Genomic DNA, 17,208 nt, shown 5'->3' on the forward strand with positions numbered 1-17,208 from the left:
TGGACTCGCTGGGCGAGAGCATCCGCCGCCTGACGGCCCCCGCGGTGAGTGCCCCGCGCCCGCGGAGCGCCGCGATCCAGCCCCGGCCCCGGCCCCCCTCCGCGCCGCGCAGAACCGCCGGCGGCTCCGCGGGGTCGGGTCCGTGTCGCGAAGGGGGCGGCGGTGCCCGCGTCCTCTCGCCGCCGCAGCCCTCTGCCCCGCCGTGCCCTCCCCGGCTGCGGGGTGCCGGCCCCGCAAAGCGGCGGGAGAGGGGATCTGGGCAGCCCGGTGCTGGAAATGGGGGGGGGAGGCAGAGGGACACGCTGCTCCCGGCTTAGCTGGGTTTTCCGTTTCTCCCGACTCCTTTTCTGAATTAAAAAAATCGTAAAATCGTAAAGTGCTGAGAGCTGTCTGGCCCCTGCAACATTTTTGTATAAAAAGTTACATCTATATGATGCACGGCACGCACGTTATTCCTTCGGCGTACAAGAGACGTGAACTTCTTACATTTATAGGGCTTTTCCTTACTGAACACGGTAAAACCAAAGTTTTGACTTAGTGTTCAGAAATATTTCAGCAACAGATTTCCCTGTGCCTCCCAGATGCGCTGACATTCCTGAGAGATCAGTTTCTCTAAAGTGTACTTTAAAATCTATGATTTATGATTATCAGGATAGCTACACCTGTAGCTGAGAATCAGTGAAGCATTGCGTATGCTGAAATAAGCAGTGAATTTGGGTAGAACCCGTAACGTGTGCTGGTGTCGCTTTGTAAGACTGAAATCGGTGGCTCAGGAGTTCTGATAGGTTCCTGCAAAATAGAAGATCCTTCTTCAGCCCTTCCTGTTGCAATTGTGCTCCTCCAGATACCTCTGTGACCGTCACTAAATTTTCCTCATGAAAGTTTCAGCTGCAACTGAATGCTTGTTTGGTCTCTGAGACATTTTAACATGTTAAGGTATAAAACATTAATTGCAACAAGTAGTCTTAATCTGTAAGACAACTATATCTGCTGTTGCGGCATTGGATCATCTTTTTGCATATTGTTATCCAGCTTTGGAAATTACCAGACTTGCGAGTCTCATCATCACCAGCTATCAGTTTGGTTTGGTTTTAATATTCTTTTTTTTTGTTCAGTGTTTCTTGAATTGGCTCGACAGGAGTAGACAAGCTGTTTAGTGGGAGAAATTAGCCTGCATTACAAGCTAATAGTCCGGCCAGTTTCAGCTAAGACTTTTATTTCCCATTGATTTTTCCCACTCCACTGGGAATCTGGTCTTGTAATGCTGATATTAATAGATGGTATCTCAGGTGACTTGTCTTGTTTTAGTAGAAAAAAAAAATGAAGCTATTTAATTTGGTAATAATACAACGGTATAATTAGAGCATGTGTTACCCAAAATATTTGAAGAATTCTGAAGTAGCTCAGTGCAGTATTTTTAGATAACCTTAGTATTTGTATTTTCTCAGCTTTGACTGTTACCTCCTGAATTAAGTTTTCTAAAAGACAATTAGTTTTACAGCTTTGATGAGTTGGTGAATTTGTTTTTTAAATGAGCACATTCTTTGAATTAAGAGACGAGGAAAACTTTGATAGATTTTATGGTCCTCTTTCCTTCCTGCTCTCAGAGAAATTTCATTTAAGAATGCAAAAATTTCGTCCAGCCTGGTTTTGGTGTCCCAAACAACAGCTTCCATGGCTTTCTTGGAAGATAATTATGGCAACCGGTATTCCTGAAAAATCGTGGGTTTTTTTTTTAAATCTAATATGAGATACATATTGCTTAAAATTTCCCTTTTTGTCTTGTCATTGTAACTTGTGCTTCACTCCCATCTTACACGTTTTGGCATAAATTAATGTGGTTAAGTCTAAAAAGTCATGTAGTCACAGGCAGTGTATGAGAAAAGAATCAGGTGGGTCCCCTTTCTTTTCATTTTTCACTTCGAGAAATCACTGCTCAGGTGCATTGTTATTTTGGTGCATTCTTTTCTTATTGAGAATCTGTGCTGTGATATTGACTATATGCCTTCTTGCAACAAGTCAAGTCACCATATGTCTAACAATCTGAATCTGATTATTTTGGCACATCTGTTAATATAAATCAGGAATAACTTTAATTAGAACTAAAAAAAAAAATACTTTGCCTATAAAATTAGTGTCAAATGAGACTCATTCCCATTATTTGTAAAATTAAAAGGCAAGTCCGAAGGGTGCATTAACTTATGCTCTTTCTGAACAAAAAGCCTTCACACTTTTACTACAGATACAGTTTTATCTTCATTCCATGATACTATAGATACAGGTCCCTGTTGAGTGTATAGATATATATTTATGTACATACGAGTGTCTGTGAATGTACATACTATGTATATTGCCTGCAATGGCTGGATGTTTTCCTTTCCAACATGAATGTAGGAGCAATTTGTCCCCATCCCAGTATTGAACACTTCCAAAGTTGAAGGATGCTACAGGTTCCTGGTGTTTATACTTAGCCTTAATTTTGTACTTTCTTTCGACAACGGCCGGGATTGAGACACTGAGTAAAATTTTTGTGTGTGTGTGTTTTCACTGAGAAAATAAATCTTTCTGTGTGTTTAATACTGCTGTGACAGGCAGAGAGATCTCTGGGGTGATGCTGCTTCAATGTGGCAGTAGCAGGGGCTACTGAGAGCAGCTCTGGGGCTACGGGGAGCCTCAGACTGAGCAGGAGGGAGCATGTGAGGGGCGAAGGAGCTGAGCAAGGTCTCTCTCCATGGGGCAGAGCGGCAAGAAGGCTGTGCAAGCAGGCTAGGTCTTGTGAGTGGCAGTGCAAAGATGTGTGTGAAAATATTAGTACCGCCTGTGCAATGTATTTATGAGTTAGCACAACTGTACCGTGAAGGGAAAGAGATTCTGTAGAGTAAAATACAGCAATGAAGCATTTGAGATATTTTCTACTAAAATATAGCAAAAAGAAGTTACTGTATTTTGTACCACGTGTGATCTTGGACTCAAGCTTTAGCTGAGTGTGACTTTGCACAAATGTTACTTTTTGTGGAACTGTGGGAAAAGTGAACCTTCCTGTGTTGCAGTGTTTAACCCAACCCTTCTGCTGGTTCCTGGAGAACAGCTTCTAGCACTTTCCAGCACACACGATTATCCAACTTTTTTCTTAAATACATTTTTCCTGCAGTTGCTGTACTAGAGGATGTAGGGGTCTGATCCTCAATCACCACAGGTCATTTTATGTTCCTGTGAGCTCCTAAAGGCTTCCTGACATGCCTGGATGGCTGAAGGATGGACATTGTTCATCTGGCACTTGCTTACCCCAAGCCCTCTATTTTTTAACAGTCAGAACTAGGAGGATAATAAGGCTCACCTCCACCAAAACAGCTGCATATTTTGGAGAAAAGTGTGTGGTGATGAAGAAGATGAGGAGACCTCCATGTGTCCCCTACTGTTGGCATTCATGAGTAGGGTGTGTGGGGAAGGTCGGGGAGGCAGGGTGCACGGGCAGGGAGGCAGAGCAGCAGCGATGCAAGAAGAGAGGCAACTTTTTCTCACAGCTGCACTCAACAAACTAACTGTGCACATACTCAACAACGCTTCGAGTTGCTGCCCTGTTGCCCCACAGGTGAACAGCTGTGCTGACAGCAGGAGGGTTGAGGCTCCCCCAGATGCCAGGCACAGCGGGTGCTGCACACCAAAGAGTCAGGGGAACCGTGCCCAGCCAGGGCTGTGCCCAGCGCCTGAGCGTGAAGTGATGTTTTGTGGAATCAAACTTAGCTGCTCAGTGCAATAACACCTGGACATTGCGCACACTCAGCTCTTGTATCTCACCTGTATCTCACAAGACCATGGCCAACAGTGCCCCATGTTTGTTACCCCCGTCAGGCACTGCCCTCCCCTGTGGGAACACCCACAGCCTGTGGTGTTCCCACAAAGCTGAGCCCCTAATTGTGTAGCCGGCTCCTATCCACCCTAACATCTTCCTAAATCGTGTTCCTGACTGACCAAAGGTGTTCCTTCTGACCTCCTTCATCTGAACCACCACCAAAGGGTCTTTGGTTACATACTCTGTCAGAGAAATCTGGAGCTAGATCCAGCTGCAGTCAAAACAAACAGGTGCCCTTCTCACTGGGCTGGGTTCAGGTTTTTGGAGATAAATAATAAAATGCTGGGAACCTAGTAAGGACACTGATTTATCACCTGGTTTTAAGAAGTCAGCTGCAATAATTTCATGTACATCACAAGCAAATTAAACGATATATTTTACTGTTAATTTCAGCTTTATTTTTGTGTTCCGTTTCAAGGAATGCATTTTACACCCACTATGACATAAATTTTGATAACTAGAGATGATGATACTATATGCTATTCATTATCAACATATTTTTTTTTGCCTTTTAGAGCTCTGCTATGTGGGAATGATATCCTGGCACCAGTGGACACAGTTTTATTCTGTAGAAATGCCATTTACTGAATCTTACTGAATTCCAGTTCCTTGCAGCGATTTTCACATTTGCTCCAGTTCTATCTTGACTTGTATCCAATACGAGGCTGAAAATAGAATCAAAATCAGAAAAAAAAAAAAAAAAGCCACTGATTTGAAAAGTCAAATACTCAGCTCCCATCTAAGGGGCATGGACTACCCTAAAGCATCTGAGAGTGACTGGGCATGCATTCAGAGGAGACTGCGTACCCCCAAGCGCTGTACTGATCCTTCTGGAAAGAGAATTACAGCATGACCCAGCATTAAACTGACTTACATTTCCCTTTGATTTTATTTTCTGAATGGCCTGTGCAACGCATCTCTTCAACTTATAAACATTATTAAGTGAAAATCGCTTCTCGTATACTTTCCTGTTCATTCAGAATTATTCCTGCTATTCTTTAAGGGCCCAGTTGAAGACACATTTAAGTAAGAACACTTTTTTCCTATTTAAATGAGGAAGCTGCTACTGGCTGCTGCCAAGTAATTTGAATTTAAGAACTGTTGTTTTGAACACAGCCTTTTTCCTAACAGTGGGAGAAAAGTGAACCTAAAGAATGTTGTGTAGGCTATTACTTATATCACAGAACCACTGTAACTTCAAATTGCTTAATTGCAAGTGAATCCTCCAGTGCGTGGAGGTGGGGTTTTCGTGAAGTTGCAATAAAGCAGCTCAAATTGAACGTGCCTCCTTCATAAACTTCTACCACTTACTCTAAAGGAATAGCTACTCTTTTTAGGAGCAATAACAAGTTGTTGCCACTAACAGGAGAGGTAACAGTTTGATTTTTACATAAGATTTTGAAAAAATTTTGCACAAGTATTCTGATAGTCTTATGACTCACATTAACCCATCAAGTGCATCTAAGATCTACTCTTGCAGGAATAACTTTTGCCTATCTTTCTGAATGAAGAAAGGTCATGTCAAATGATACCCATATCAGCGATGTGATGAGCTTAATCATTTAATAGCCCAGGCTGGATGAGCTTTCCGTGAGTAACCTCCTTCTCACGAATGAGGGTGGAAAGTAAAAAAAAGCATAAAAATGGTGAAGAAAGGCATACCCCATGAGAAACTCCTGATTTCTAATTCCAACAGGCAAACAGGATTAATTTTTTGAAGTATAATAAAATCAGACTTTTGCCCAGTATCTTTCAATTAAATAGAAAGGAAAGCTGTTTATATGCAAGGTCACACGAGCAGTCTGTAGCCAGTCAATCTGCTATTTCATAGTGTGGAACAGAGCTGTGGTGTCTTAAACAGGAACATTCTGGAAAACGTTATCAATATGAGAATCGTGGTGGGTTTTGTCTGTTTGTCTTGTTTGACAGTTTAATATCTCATGCAAGGGAACTTCAGCCTCAGCAGATAAAATATTAAAGAAATCAGTTTAGCTGCACCTGAGAGCCTGACACATTGTATTGACCTTGATGAAATTTTATTTAGGGTGAGTCTGAATACTTGACATCTAGTGCTTGTGCTGTTTGTAATAATAGTTGCTTTCTTGATGTTTGGGTAGTGCCAGGCTGAAATCTCGAGTTGTCTGAAGTGCTTGATAAAAACCATTTATATATTGCAGGCGCCTTTGCTGCCTGGAAGCAGAGAGCATCTCCCTGCTGGGGATCAGACCTGCCCACAGGCAGATCTCAACTGCTGGCCAGCAGACCAGAGCGTAGCAGCAACAGCGTTAATCCCACAAAATTGATCTCAGTTGTTTTGCACTTCTCTGCCTCTCCCCTGGCCAAAGTGCCCAGGTGCAAATGAGAGAGAAAGATGTTGTAAAGAAGAAGGGAATGTTATGATTGTCAATATATGTCCCTAAGTAGCAGTGTGCAATTATGGCTCCGTCAAAATGAGTGTGAATGTCCTTCATTTGCAACTGCTTGAGCAGAGACAGTTGCCACTTCACAGTGGTCCAGTGTGTTCCTAGTGAAATTTAAGATGTTAACACAGAGTAAAGCCCTCTGTTCCCTTCTACCTCTTGTGCTAAAGGTAAAGGCTGTTATAAAACACTTCGAGTGAAAGAAATCATTCCATCTCATATCCAAGTTCTTTCTAGATGTGCCTGCTTGTTAACTCTCAAACTAAGTTTCAAAATGAAGACAAAAAAATAATCTGTGATTTGTCTATAGATCTCAAAGGAATAACCATAAGTCCACTTATACAGAGGAATTTTTTTTTTCTATCCTAGCAGAAGTTCTCTGAGAAAGACTGACATGTAAAGCCTTTCATTTCCTATCTGTCTGCTAGAGTAACACCGACGATTTTATGTAGTAGATGTGAGTTGCATTAAAAGGTGAACAGGTAGCATTAGCAGTAGATCACCTATTCTGTTCTTACCTACCGAATACATTCTTTCTGCAGCACAGAACAGATCTTCTATCCATTCCAGACATGGCTGAAATTCAAAGCTGAACAAAGTGATGCCAGCCGGTATTATAATGGATAGCACCCTGAGATATTTATCCTTCACTGTCAAGGAGTTAGACTAGATGATCTAATAGGCAATTTCCATCCGTAATTTCTGTGATTCTTCTAGTGGAAAGGCAGCTGGGGATGCAAGAGTTATAACTTCTAATTATTATTTAGCTCTGCTTTATTTCTTCAGAGTGTTTGCATTGTTATTGCCATGAAATAGTATGCGGTAAAATTCTTAGTCTCAATGTTATTTATTAAATTAAATTAAGGCAATGTCTCTGATGTGCACATGTATTTCTCTGTGAACAGTGCCCCAGTTTGCATGAACTGAGGAGCAGAACGGTCTCAGGTTTAGGTGTCAGGTGATACTGAGCTGAGGGGCTGTGTTCTTGCCTGATCCCGTCTGGATCCTCACGAGCTGTTGTGGGGCAGCTTGCTTGGCCTCCAGCTGTCAGTCATCCCGCTCTGGATCCCCAAACAGTCCCCTCCTGGGCATTCTGCATCTTCCCTTCTTGATACTAAATCTGGTGCTTGTCATGGAGGTCTGCAAGCAGTTGATGCTTTTGTCTAAAGCACAAACCTCTGGACTCAGGAAGCTGGTTTTCATGAAGAAAAATATTTTTAGCTTGTACAGGTACAGAGAAAAAAATGAGTGTACCCTAAAGATCCAGAAGCTAGAGAGTAAAAATTCTTTTTTTTTCCTGATTACATTATCAAAAGCACTATTAAACCCCCAAAGATGATTTTTTTTTTTTTTTTAATTTTCAAATGGTTGCTTATGTTGGGGCTCTGCTTTTCCTTTTTTTTTGATTTCTGTCTGTGCCTTTCATTTCATTCTTCAGCTATTAGGAAGGGAACAGGGAGGGATCCTGGCTGTGCAGGATATATGAGGACCTGCTAGGGAACCTTCCTCCTTTCTGCATCATGCTTATGTTGGGGCTCTGCTTTTCTTTTTTTTTTGATTTCTGTCTGTGCCTTTCATTTCATTCTTCAGCTATTAGGAAGGGAACAGGGAGGGATCCTGGCTGTGCAGGATATATGAGGACCTGCTAGGGAACCTTCCTCCTTTCTGCATCATCATAAAATTGTAGGATGCCAAAGGACCCCTCCTTTTCTTTTTCAGTTCTGCTTTTCCCTGGTTGCAACAATTTCAATGCTTATCTCCCCACTCCTGGCATTTGGGAATGTTGATAAATGTTTGTCTTCAGCTGGAGCCTTGGTTCTTTATTTATAGCCTCTTTAACATCAATATTTTGATGACCAGAGGGACAGGGAAATAACAGTTCTCCACTGCTTTTATGATCTGGGGTAAATAATCAAAAGAAACCAACAGACTGGATGGGAAAATTACTATTTTGCGATTTATTTCCTTCCGGATAGGCCAGGTGCACACCTACTCGCGTGTGCTTAGAGATCTGTAATCACCTATGCCTAAAGACTCGACTAAAATTGGTGCTGAAATATGAAAAAAGAAATGTTTTTCATTAATGAACGATCACCAGCAGTGAACCTGGCAATTAAAGTCTTACACATCTGCTGAGTTAGTGATTGAACACCACGAATTTGAAGCTTGTAAAACTTTGTACATCAAAGCGCAGATTTGGCTGAGGTCTGTGGTAGCTTGCCGCTCCCATGTGCAGAAGTGCAGGTTCCTCTAGGAAGGACCTCGCAGCTCCCCAGGGCACAAGCGCCCGGAGGAGCCCCCTGACCTGACAGATTTCTTCGAAGAGATTCTGATAGAGGCAAAGTGGTTTCTAGCTGAGCCTATTATGCTCTTCACTGCTTCAACTTCCATGTTTAAAATTTTAAGCACTCAAGTTTCTAAGAGCATGACTGCTGAAGCACTTCTGAGGCTCAGCTAGGGGCCACTTAGCTTTTGCCAGGAAAAATCTTTGCAGCCTCGTTAGGGTTACACAGAAACTGTGTACCTGGCTGCTCTCTTGGCTCAGACCTCCCTCTTCTGTACAGTCCCTTTCTTCCCTAATTCTCTCTGGTTATCTTAGGATGCAAAAGGAGCGGGACAGATAATTTGAAACTGCTTTTATGTAAATTTAGACAGAGTCATCTGGGATACTCTGTGCAGTTCTGTCACCTCAGGGTGGGGTTTGTCTGTCCTTACTTAAACACTTATAAGATGTCTAAATCTAAAGCAATCACTCAACATCTTTTGTAGACGAAAGAAAGAAACACGTATTTCTAAAGACAGTCCTCAGGCATGTATTAGATGCCAACTGTAGGATAAAATGAATCACTTTGGGTGCCTACATTTGGGCAGATGAGCCCTACCATTTATTTCTGAAGGTGTTGCAATCAAATGAAAGACATTTCAGATGCAAGAGAAAATGGCTGAGGAATAGGATAAAGTCTCTGAGAGGAGACTGGAAAGCTTACATTTGATTGCCATAGGAAAGACATTTATAACAAGGGATACAATTAGACTGGAAGTCCTCTCCCCTTTGTTTGCAAATCTGGAGGCAATGAAGTTAAAAGAAGGAAAAATTAAACTCAAGAAAAAAAAATGTACACAATATTTAAACTGGAATTCTTTTCCAAAGAAAGTTGTCTGAGTTAAAAAACGTAGAATACTTCAAGATCATTTAGACAAATATCTTCATAAAGATTTATGTTATGAATAACATAAAGTTATTCATAACAGGGTTTTTGAAGTGCTATTATTCCTCTAGCAGATTCATACTACTGAAGAGTTGGGTAGAGGTGTAGGAAGAAGGGCAGATTTCTCTACGAGTGCATCCTGCAAACAGCGGTGTCTGTCAGAGTCACAGCAGCTTTCACAGCAGTGCTGCCGCGGTCAGGATCGCTGCCTGCTGCTGTGCGACAGCGGTGGGCTTTGGTTGCAGTGCTGAGTTGCCAGGTGGTAGAGCCATAGGAGATAGTGAGCCTGTGCCCAAATGCAGGCAGCATGAGAAGCAAACGAGTGGCACTGGACATCCCCTGATGTCTAATAGACTGAGCTTACATCTCCTGTGGGGATTGCATACTTTCTCATGTGGAAAGCCTCTCAGGATGGGAGTGCTGCAGGAGACAGACACAGGCTCTTCAGGAAGGATGGGCTGGGAAGGTGAGGAGCAGGAGATGCACTCTATGCAAAGAGGCAGCAGCAGTGTGTGGGCAGTTGCCTTTGGATGGAGCAAGCTGGTCCAGAGTGTGAGGGTCAGATGAGCAGGGGTGGTGTGGTGGTATGTCTGCTACACACTGGCTGGTCAAGAAGTGAAACCAGAGGAAGCCTTCAGACAGCTGGATGAAGCCTCCAAATGGCAGGCCTTGGTACTCACTGGAGACACTCCAGCCAAACTAAAATCCACTAGAAGGAATCCCTTCTACCTTATATGTCATTCCAGATGGAGCTTGGATATGATCTGGTGTGGCAATTCCTAGGTTAATTTACAGTTAACGGTAGCAATACTGGCATGTCTTAATTTGAGTTGCCCTTAGAAATGGGAATTGATGTGATTATTCCTTTTAGTAAATCATTATAATAAAATGATTTGTTTAAATTTACTATTTTAGGTAATAGTCACTATTTTACATTTCACAGAGTTGTCAGAGTTGGAAGGCACCTCTAGAGATCATCTGGTCCAACTCCCCTGCTAAAGCAGGATTGCCCAGAGCACATCACTCAGGACTGCATCCAGGCGGGTCTTGAAGATCTCCAGAGAAGGGGACTCCACGACCTCCCTGGGCAGCCTGTTCCAGGGCTCTGTCACCCTCAATGTAAAGAAGTTTTTTCTCATATTTGAGTGGAACTTCCCATGTTCCAGCTTGAGCCCATTGCCCCTTGTCCTCTCACTGGAAACCACTGAAAAGAGTCCGGCTCCAACATCCTTCAACCTACCCTTTAGATACTTATAAACATAAATAAGGTCTCCCCTCAGTCTTCCCTTGTCCAGGCTGAGGAGTCCTAGCTCCTTGAGCCTTTCCTCATAAGGGAGGTGCTCCAATCCCTTAATCATCTTTGTTGCCCTATGCTGGACTCTCTCCAGTAGTTCCCAGTCCCTCTTGAACTGGGGAGCCCAGAACTGGATGCAGTATTCCATCACCAGTGGCCTCACCAGTGCAGAGTAGAGGGGGAGAATGACCTCCCTCGACCTGCTGGCCACACTCTTTCCTATGCAGCCCAGGATTCCAAGCTTTAAAACCTTTCCAGTAAATAAGCACCTGCATGGCATAGACGTACACTGCAGCAGAAGAGGTGTATTGTTACAGGCAGGCTACCTTTTATCTCCCCGAATGGCAGAAGCTGTTTCTTGGAGTAGCTACTAGAAGAAGGTTTAGCTACTTTGGCTCCATCCCATCTTGCCATTGGATGCAGAAAAGAGGTGTAAATGTTTTCCTCCCCACTCTCTCTCTCATAGGCAATGCAGAGTCAGTAGTGGAAGAAGTGGTACACCAAACTGTCCTTGTAGGTAGCTATGAGCTGGTGTTATATCTCTTCTCTCCATTGTGTTTAGTCGTAGCCATAGTTACAGAATTACGTCTATAGCAAAATGACACTCGCCAGTGATGAAATGGAGCAAACCGTGAAGGTGAGCACAGGGGCTTTTAAACCACGCACAGTGACATGCTGTGATAATTCTTGTCAGAAACGAAGAAAGACTTTGTGGTCTCTCAGGTCAGTTTTCGTACCGGTGTGAGCATGTTACGTACAGCTCTGTTTATGACGAGTGTTTTAATTGTAAATCCTGTTTTCTGTCTGTACTTAATTTCTAAGATTTGTTAGGAGATGCCAGTGAAAAGGAGTATGAGCTCATGGGACTGTATAAAATTCTCTGACAACAGGTAGGCAGATGATTTAGCTTTCAGAAGAGTTAACCGCATGTGGGCTATTGGGTTTTTTTCCACTTTTTTTTTTTTTTTTTTTTTTTTTACATTCAGTACTGCAGGAGAAGGGAGGTCTATTGATGAAACAAGCTCAGGACTTGGAGGTTGCTTGTGTGGTCAAATCTTGAGGTATTCAGAAGGACTTTTCTCTGGGTAAAGAGGTGCAACATCTGTGTGTCGGGCAGGAGAAAGGCAAAGGCAATCCGTGGAGGATTGCTCAGGTGTCATAAGCTACAAAACTTCCTGAGAAGACAAGAAGCTATTTTCCTTTGTCTCCACTATGGTACCAGGCATAGCTGCCTTCCATATGTTTGCTGTAAAAGCACTTCGGGAGAAGGAGAACCAGAAGGGAGATTTAATTTAACAATCAGACATTTCTACTGTTCCCCATTTCATGTCGGAGGAGGTGCTGGTGGAGTACTAATGTTCTGTGTGTAGGGAGAGAGGCTGAGGGAATGCTCTATGGAGATGGGCGATAGCAGCTGTCCGGACCTTTTTGCTTAAAGCCATTTTGCTTTGCCTGGTTCCTAGAGTGGGAAATTACATCTTTTCTATATGTGAAGAATGGATTTTTCTGCCTGCTGAGCACAGAAAGCTTCTGAATCTCTGTGAGAACATGCCATGAAATATATTTGTAGCCCATCAGGCCTAAGGACTTCTATATGTGCTGAACCACTGAAAAGGGGATGGGTTTTTGATATGTCATGGTTTCATTCACTGTGTTTTGCAAGAGAACATGTAAGATTTAATGCCTCGTAGCACAGGAAAGTTAGATCCCACAGAGAAGAGAAGTAATTATCTGATACAGAATTAACAAAAAACCCTAAACCTTTTTCAAGGTTTACATCTGGTTTGAGCTTATTTTTTAAGTGAATGCATTTCTACACATTTTAATTCAACAGGGGAGACACATTCTTATGATTTGGTATTAAAAAAGAAATTTTTACAGTTGCACAAACCTAATGCAGTTTGGTACACACTTTTTCGTTCCTGCCATAATCAACTCATGGGTGATAGTAGGAAGAATACTCAGCTCTTGAACTGCTGAATCTGTACAGCAGTAAGCAAAATCTGAGACTTTCAAACATGATGGTGGTTTTAGAATGAATTTCCTGTAATTAAGGGGTGTTTCAACTATTACTTTCCAAAGCAATTAGATGCCTTTTTCAAAAGGTAGAGAAATACCAAATGCCTCTAAAATGTGAGTGTCTGCTGCTGCAAGTCTGTTCAAAATATCCCAGTGTGCCTCTGATACAGAAGGAAGGCTTATAAACCCCAGTTGTGTACCTTTGTCTGACCTGTGGCACCAGAGCAGAATGGACAGGTGAAAAACTTCAGACTTGATAAAAACCAGTCATTTTGGAAGAATGGTGTTTTGCTGTAAGTGACTTGGAAAATTCCAAAGAGAATGACATGGATTTCGAAGTTTCTTTATTTACCTGAAAATGTGTCATGAATTAATTACAGATAATAGGAATAGCAGTAGCAGCAGTATTAGTGGTAGTAAAGAAAACAAATATATATGCATTTTGGTGAACATTGTAGTAGTAATAATGCAAATAAACACATATGCACATATGTAGTTTGGTGAACACCTATTAAAATGAAATAGCACATAAATGCTTGAAGCATGTAATGTTTTTCTTTTGGTGAACTTGAGTTTCGTGGTATTTTGAAAGATGACTGGAGAATCATAGTGTGTCAGGAAAGTAAGCCAAAATACATTGTGTCTTTATAATACCCTTTGGTAAAAATGCTCTAGGGAGCATACAAAGTTTAAAAATCCAATGCCTTTTCCTGGTGATACTTTCATCACACAGTAATAGCATTTTCTTGAAACTATTTTAAATTAATTATTTTAAAATAATGAGATAGCTGGTGGGTGATAATTTCTGAGAATTAATATTGAAGTCGTTCTTTTGTTATGCACAACTAGTCTTGTAAGCAGTATTTATTATGTCACATTGTAAAATTCCTTCCTATTTAAGTGATGAAGATATAAGGAATGAATAATGTTTCATATCCATTGCTATATTGGACACCTAGCAGGTAGAAGATGAGGAGGAATAAAACTGGAGAAAAATTGTGTGTTAAAATTCTTTGTAATAGTAATATAATCATAGAATCATAGAATAATATAATAAATATAATAAAAAAAAAATAATATAATAAAACTGTATTGTACTTCCCTAGTCTTATGGGTTTTTTTATTTTTCTTCCATAGCCTCAGACCATTCGGCAAACTCTTCAAAGGACACTGCAGCATTTTGAGCATCAAGTTATTGGGTAAGTGTTAATGTGAGGTAGTGCATGATGATGTTTTCCTCTATGCTTCTCTAGTCACAGCCTTGTTTGTCAAGCTTTTTAATTTTTGTCACAAATTCATAGGGGTGCTCTGGAGTAACTGTACGAACTATGGACATTCATGATATACTACTGTCCAGTCCTGCTTCCACAGAATCCCATCAGAGCATGACTGCTCCATTAACAGTGATGTTTGCTATATACGGAGAATAGGGAATCTCTTTGTAGAAGTATAAGATCTACTCCAATTTTCTTTTCACAGAGCCAGCTGAGAATGTTGGAAAGGTTACTTATGCTATGAACTGAGGTCCAAACCTTGCAAATCCCTGCATCAGTGCGTGTTACATACATGCCCCGTTACATCCTTGCAGGAGGTTTTTGCAGAAGCAGGGCTGAAAGCCAGGTGCTGAGTTCATTCACAGAATTAATGGATGACTGAGGAGTAAAAAGAAAGTAATAGCAACTATCATCATGAAAACCTAAGACATTCTCCCATTGATTAAAATAATCTCCTTTCAACATTTTTCTTACCTGCAAAAGTGTTTTCCTTGCCTGTGGAAGTGTTTTATTGTCACAGATAACTTACTTTTCCTGACAGAGTCAGAATACAACGACCACATGTCTGTAGCCATTAAATGCCATATGCCATATGACAAGTCCTCTAAATTTAATGACACAGACGTAAGGGACTTTCTTCACTAATCTTGGTGTTCACAGGGCTGTTTCTCTCAGTTGTTTTCCTCACCCTTCACACCACCATGAGGTGTTTTACCCTTTCTTAAGCACGTTGCCCCAGAGGCGCCGCCACCTTGTCTGAGGGGCTGAGCTGTGCCCTGTGGTGGGGCTGCTGGAGCTGGCTGGAACTGGCCTCTCCTCACCGTGTCCCCCACAGCCGCCCTTGCTGGCACCTGGGCACTGACACCCCATACAGCGTAAATGTTCATGGAATCTCCTGTCCCGGTCAGGATGGGAGGTGAGGAGTGGCCTCACCAGGGAGGCCTCCTCCAGGGAGCAGGTGGCGCTGGCGGGAGAGGCCTGGCTCCTGTCTTTGGGCCCTGGGGCTGGGCCCGGACTTTGGGCTCCGGGCCAGCTCCGACACTGTGTCAGGAGGTGGCCTCACGGAGTACAAACAAAGTATGAAAGCATTACAAAACTGTCAACAAAATAGTCATTAGTTAAGCTTTGCTCTGTGCATTGTGCTAAATCAGTTGTGTATTTTGCATTATCACTTGCCTGCAATATTTTCTTCACTTGTATTCCCTCTTCTGTCATCATTATCACCTGCATAAAGCTTTGTTTTAAACATAGTTTGAGCTCCTGTTCTGTTTCTGTTGAATTAAAAAAAACCAATCCAGCAAAGCTAAATCATACAGAATAATTCAGATGTTAGATGCTTTCTTGCTGGTTGGACCATAGCTTTGTGCCTTTTATCAGTGGTGGGATTCTTTATAATTTTTGTTTAACAGGCTATAGCACAAACTTTATTCTTGATAGCATAGTGAGTTGCAGCTTGGCATCCTTCATTCTGCTGAGAACTTTTCAAAAGATAATCCACAGAGAAAGCTAGGTTTTATACTTGCAGTGCTAATGTAATGTGCTGTGGAAGATTTATTATTCTTATTAGATACTCACCGTTGCCTCATAAACATCTTGCTTGGAGTTTACTGTACAACTTTGTTATAGACAACACCCCAGTGGGAATGACGTATAAGACAGATCTGTCTGATACCCTTCCCTTATGCTTCAGCCCTTGATACTATTTTATTCTTATGAGTTCATTCTCATTACAGATTCTAGTATAATACTTGAAATACACAAGCTACTAATGTGTTGCCTTGTGTGTGATAATGCACGAATAGAAAGGGGTTGATGAAGGGGAAAAGAGGGAAGAGACAACTGAGGCTAAAGGCATCCTTTACTGCCACTTCTGAAAGACATTTTTCCGATTTGCATTTGTATAAGGATATGCTATAACTTTTAAATTTTATTTTTTTTTTACTGTAGTTACAGGGATGCAGAGAAGAACTTTCACAATATATCAAACAGATGCTCCTATACAGACTGCTCTGGCAATGAAGAAACTGAAGATGTCTCAGGAATTCTCCAGTGTACGGCTAATGTACTTGGTAGGTATTTTTTTAAGGGAATTTGTTTGCTTTAGTTGGAAGGAAAGTTTACTGACCATCCTAATACCAACATGGAACCAAGGAATTTTTGCTCCAACAAAGGAAATTTAGGATGTAGGCAGCTACATATCAATGTGCTGTTACTACATTTGTCTACTTTTCTATATTATTTTATGTCTTTGAGACAATCCAGACTGATTTTTCAGTGGAGGTGTATTGTGCAATACCCAGGTTGATGTCAGTGATTAGAGGAGTTTCAAAGGCTGTGAGTCCAAAGGGACTTGCACCTATGTAGGCCTTGGTCTTGAGTTGTCTCAAGTGGATTTATAGGGGTTCTACAGAACAGCAGATATTCTAACCATCTCTGAGCCTGGTAGATAGATGGCCTGAGAAACACAGAGCAGGATGTACCTGAGACACGAAACATTCTGGAAACTTACATTCATATTGAAGAATGCTTGCTGCAATAAACTTTTAGAAATGTTGCATGTCAAGACAATGTCATCTGTCACTGAAGTGCAATTGTCTTAATAGGTGTCAAAATTAGATAGCTGGCTATTTGCATCCATTCATATGATTTATTCTCCTTCCCAAGTTGTTAGTTAGCTTTACTGCTTTTCAGTCAGACCTGTGTTACTGATAAAAATCTGTCCCAAAAAGAAAAAAAAAAAAGGTGCAGAGCTTAATACTAAGAACTTAATTTTTGACTGGGGTTGTTTTAACTGTTTCACTCCTATGAAACTGATCATTTTCCTTGTCTTAGAGTAAACTTTACAGATTGAGATTTAACCGCTGGGCAGTTGTCTACATTTTACAGGGAACTGTAAGGAGGGAAAGTAGTATCTGCTTTTAAAGAGAATTGTTTCAAAGCAGTAATTCCTGATTTATTTGTGACAGCCATTTGCAGTGCAGCAAAGCTGGTGTTACACAGCTCTACTTTCAGGACTGTAACAATTGACAAAAACTCTTTTTGAAAGTTCTAAGACATTAAGTGTTCTTATGGATTAACTATATGCAATTATGCCATCTACTAACGAGAAAGTAATACCAGTGTGGTCATGTTGGTCCAT

General features: G+C 41.5%; 1 protein-coding gene across 1 annotated transcript in view; it reads left to right on the plus strand.

The window, feature by feature from the left end:
• Positions 1-2: 2 nt before the first annotated feature.
• The window catches only part of GUCY1A2 (guanylate cyclase 1, soluble, alpha 2), a gene marked incomplete at its 5' end in the record, with an annotated part of 152,592 nt that continues 135,386 nt past the window's right edge, over positions 3-17,208 (plus strand). The window contains 3 exons of the mRNA XM_014965766.1: positions 3-44; positions 13,933-13,994; positions 16,017-16,138. Of these exons, the coding sequence (XP_014821252.1) occupies positions 3-44; positions 13,933-13,994; positions 16,017-16,138 (226 nt within the window). The remainder of the gene's footprint in view (positions 45-13,932; positions 13,995-16,016; positions 16,139-17,208) is intronic.

The sequence above is a fragment of the Calidris pugnax genome, unplaced genomic scaffold, assembly GCF_001431845.1.
Source record: "Calidris pugnax isolate Ruff unplaced genomic scaffold, ASM143184v1 scaffold20, whole genome shotgun sequence".
In the NCBI taxonomy this organism is placed as follows: Eukaryota; Metazoa; Chordata; class Aves; order Charadriiformes; family Scolopacidae; genus Calidris; species Calidris pugnax.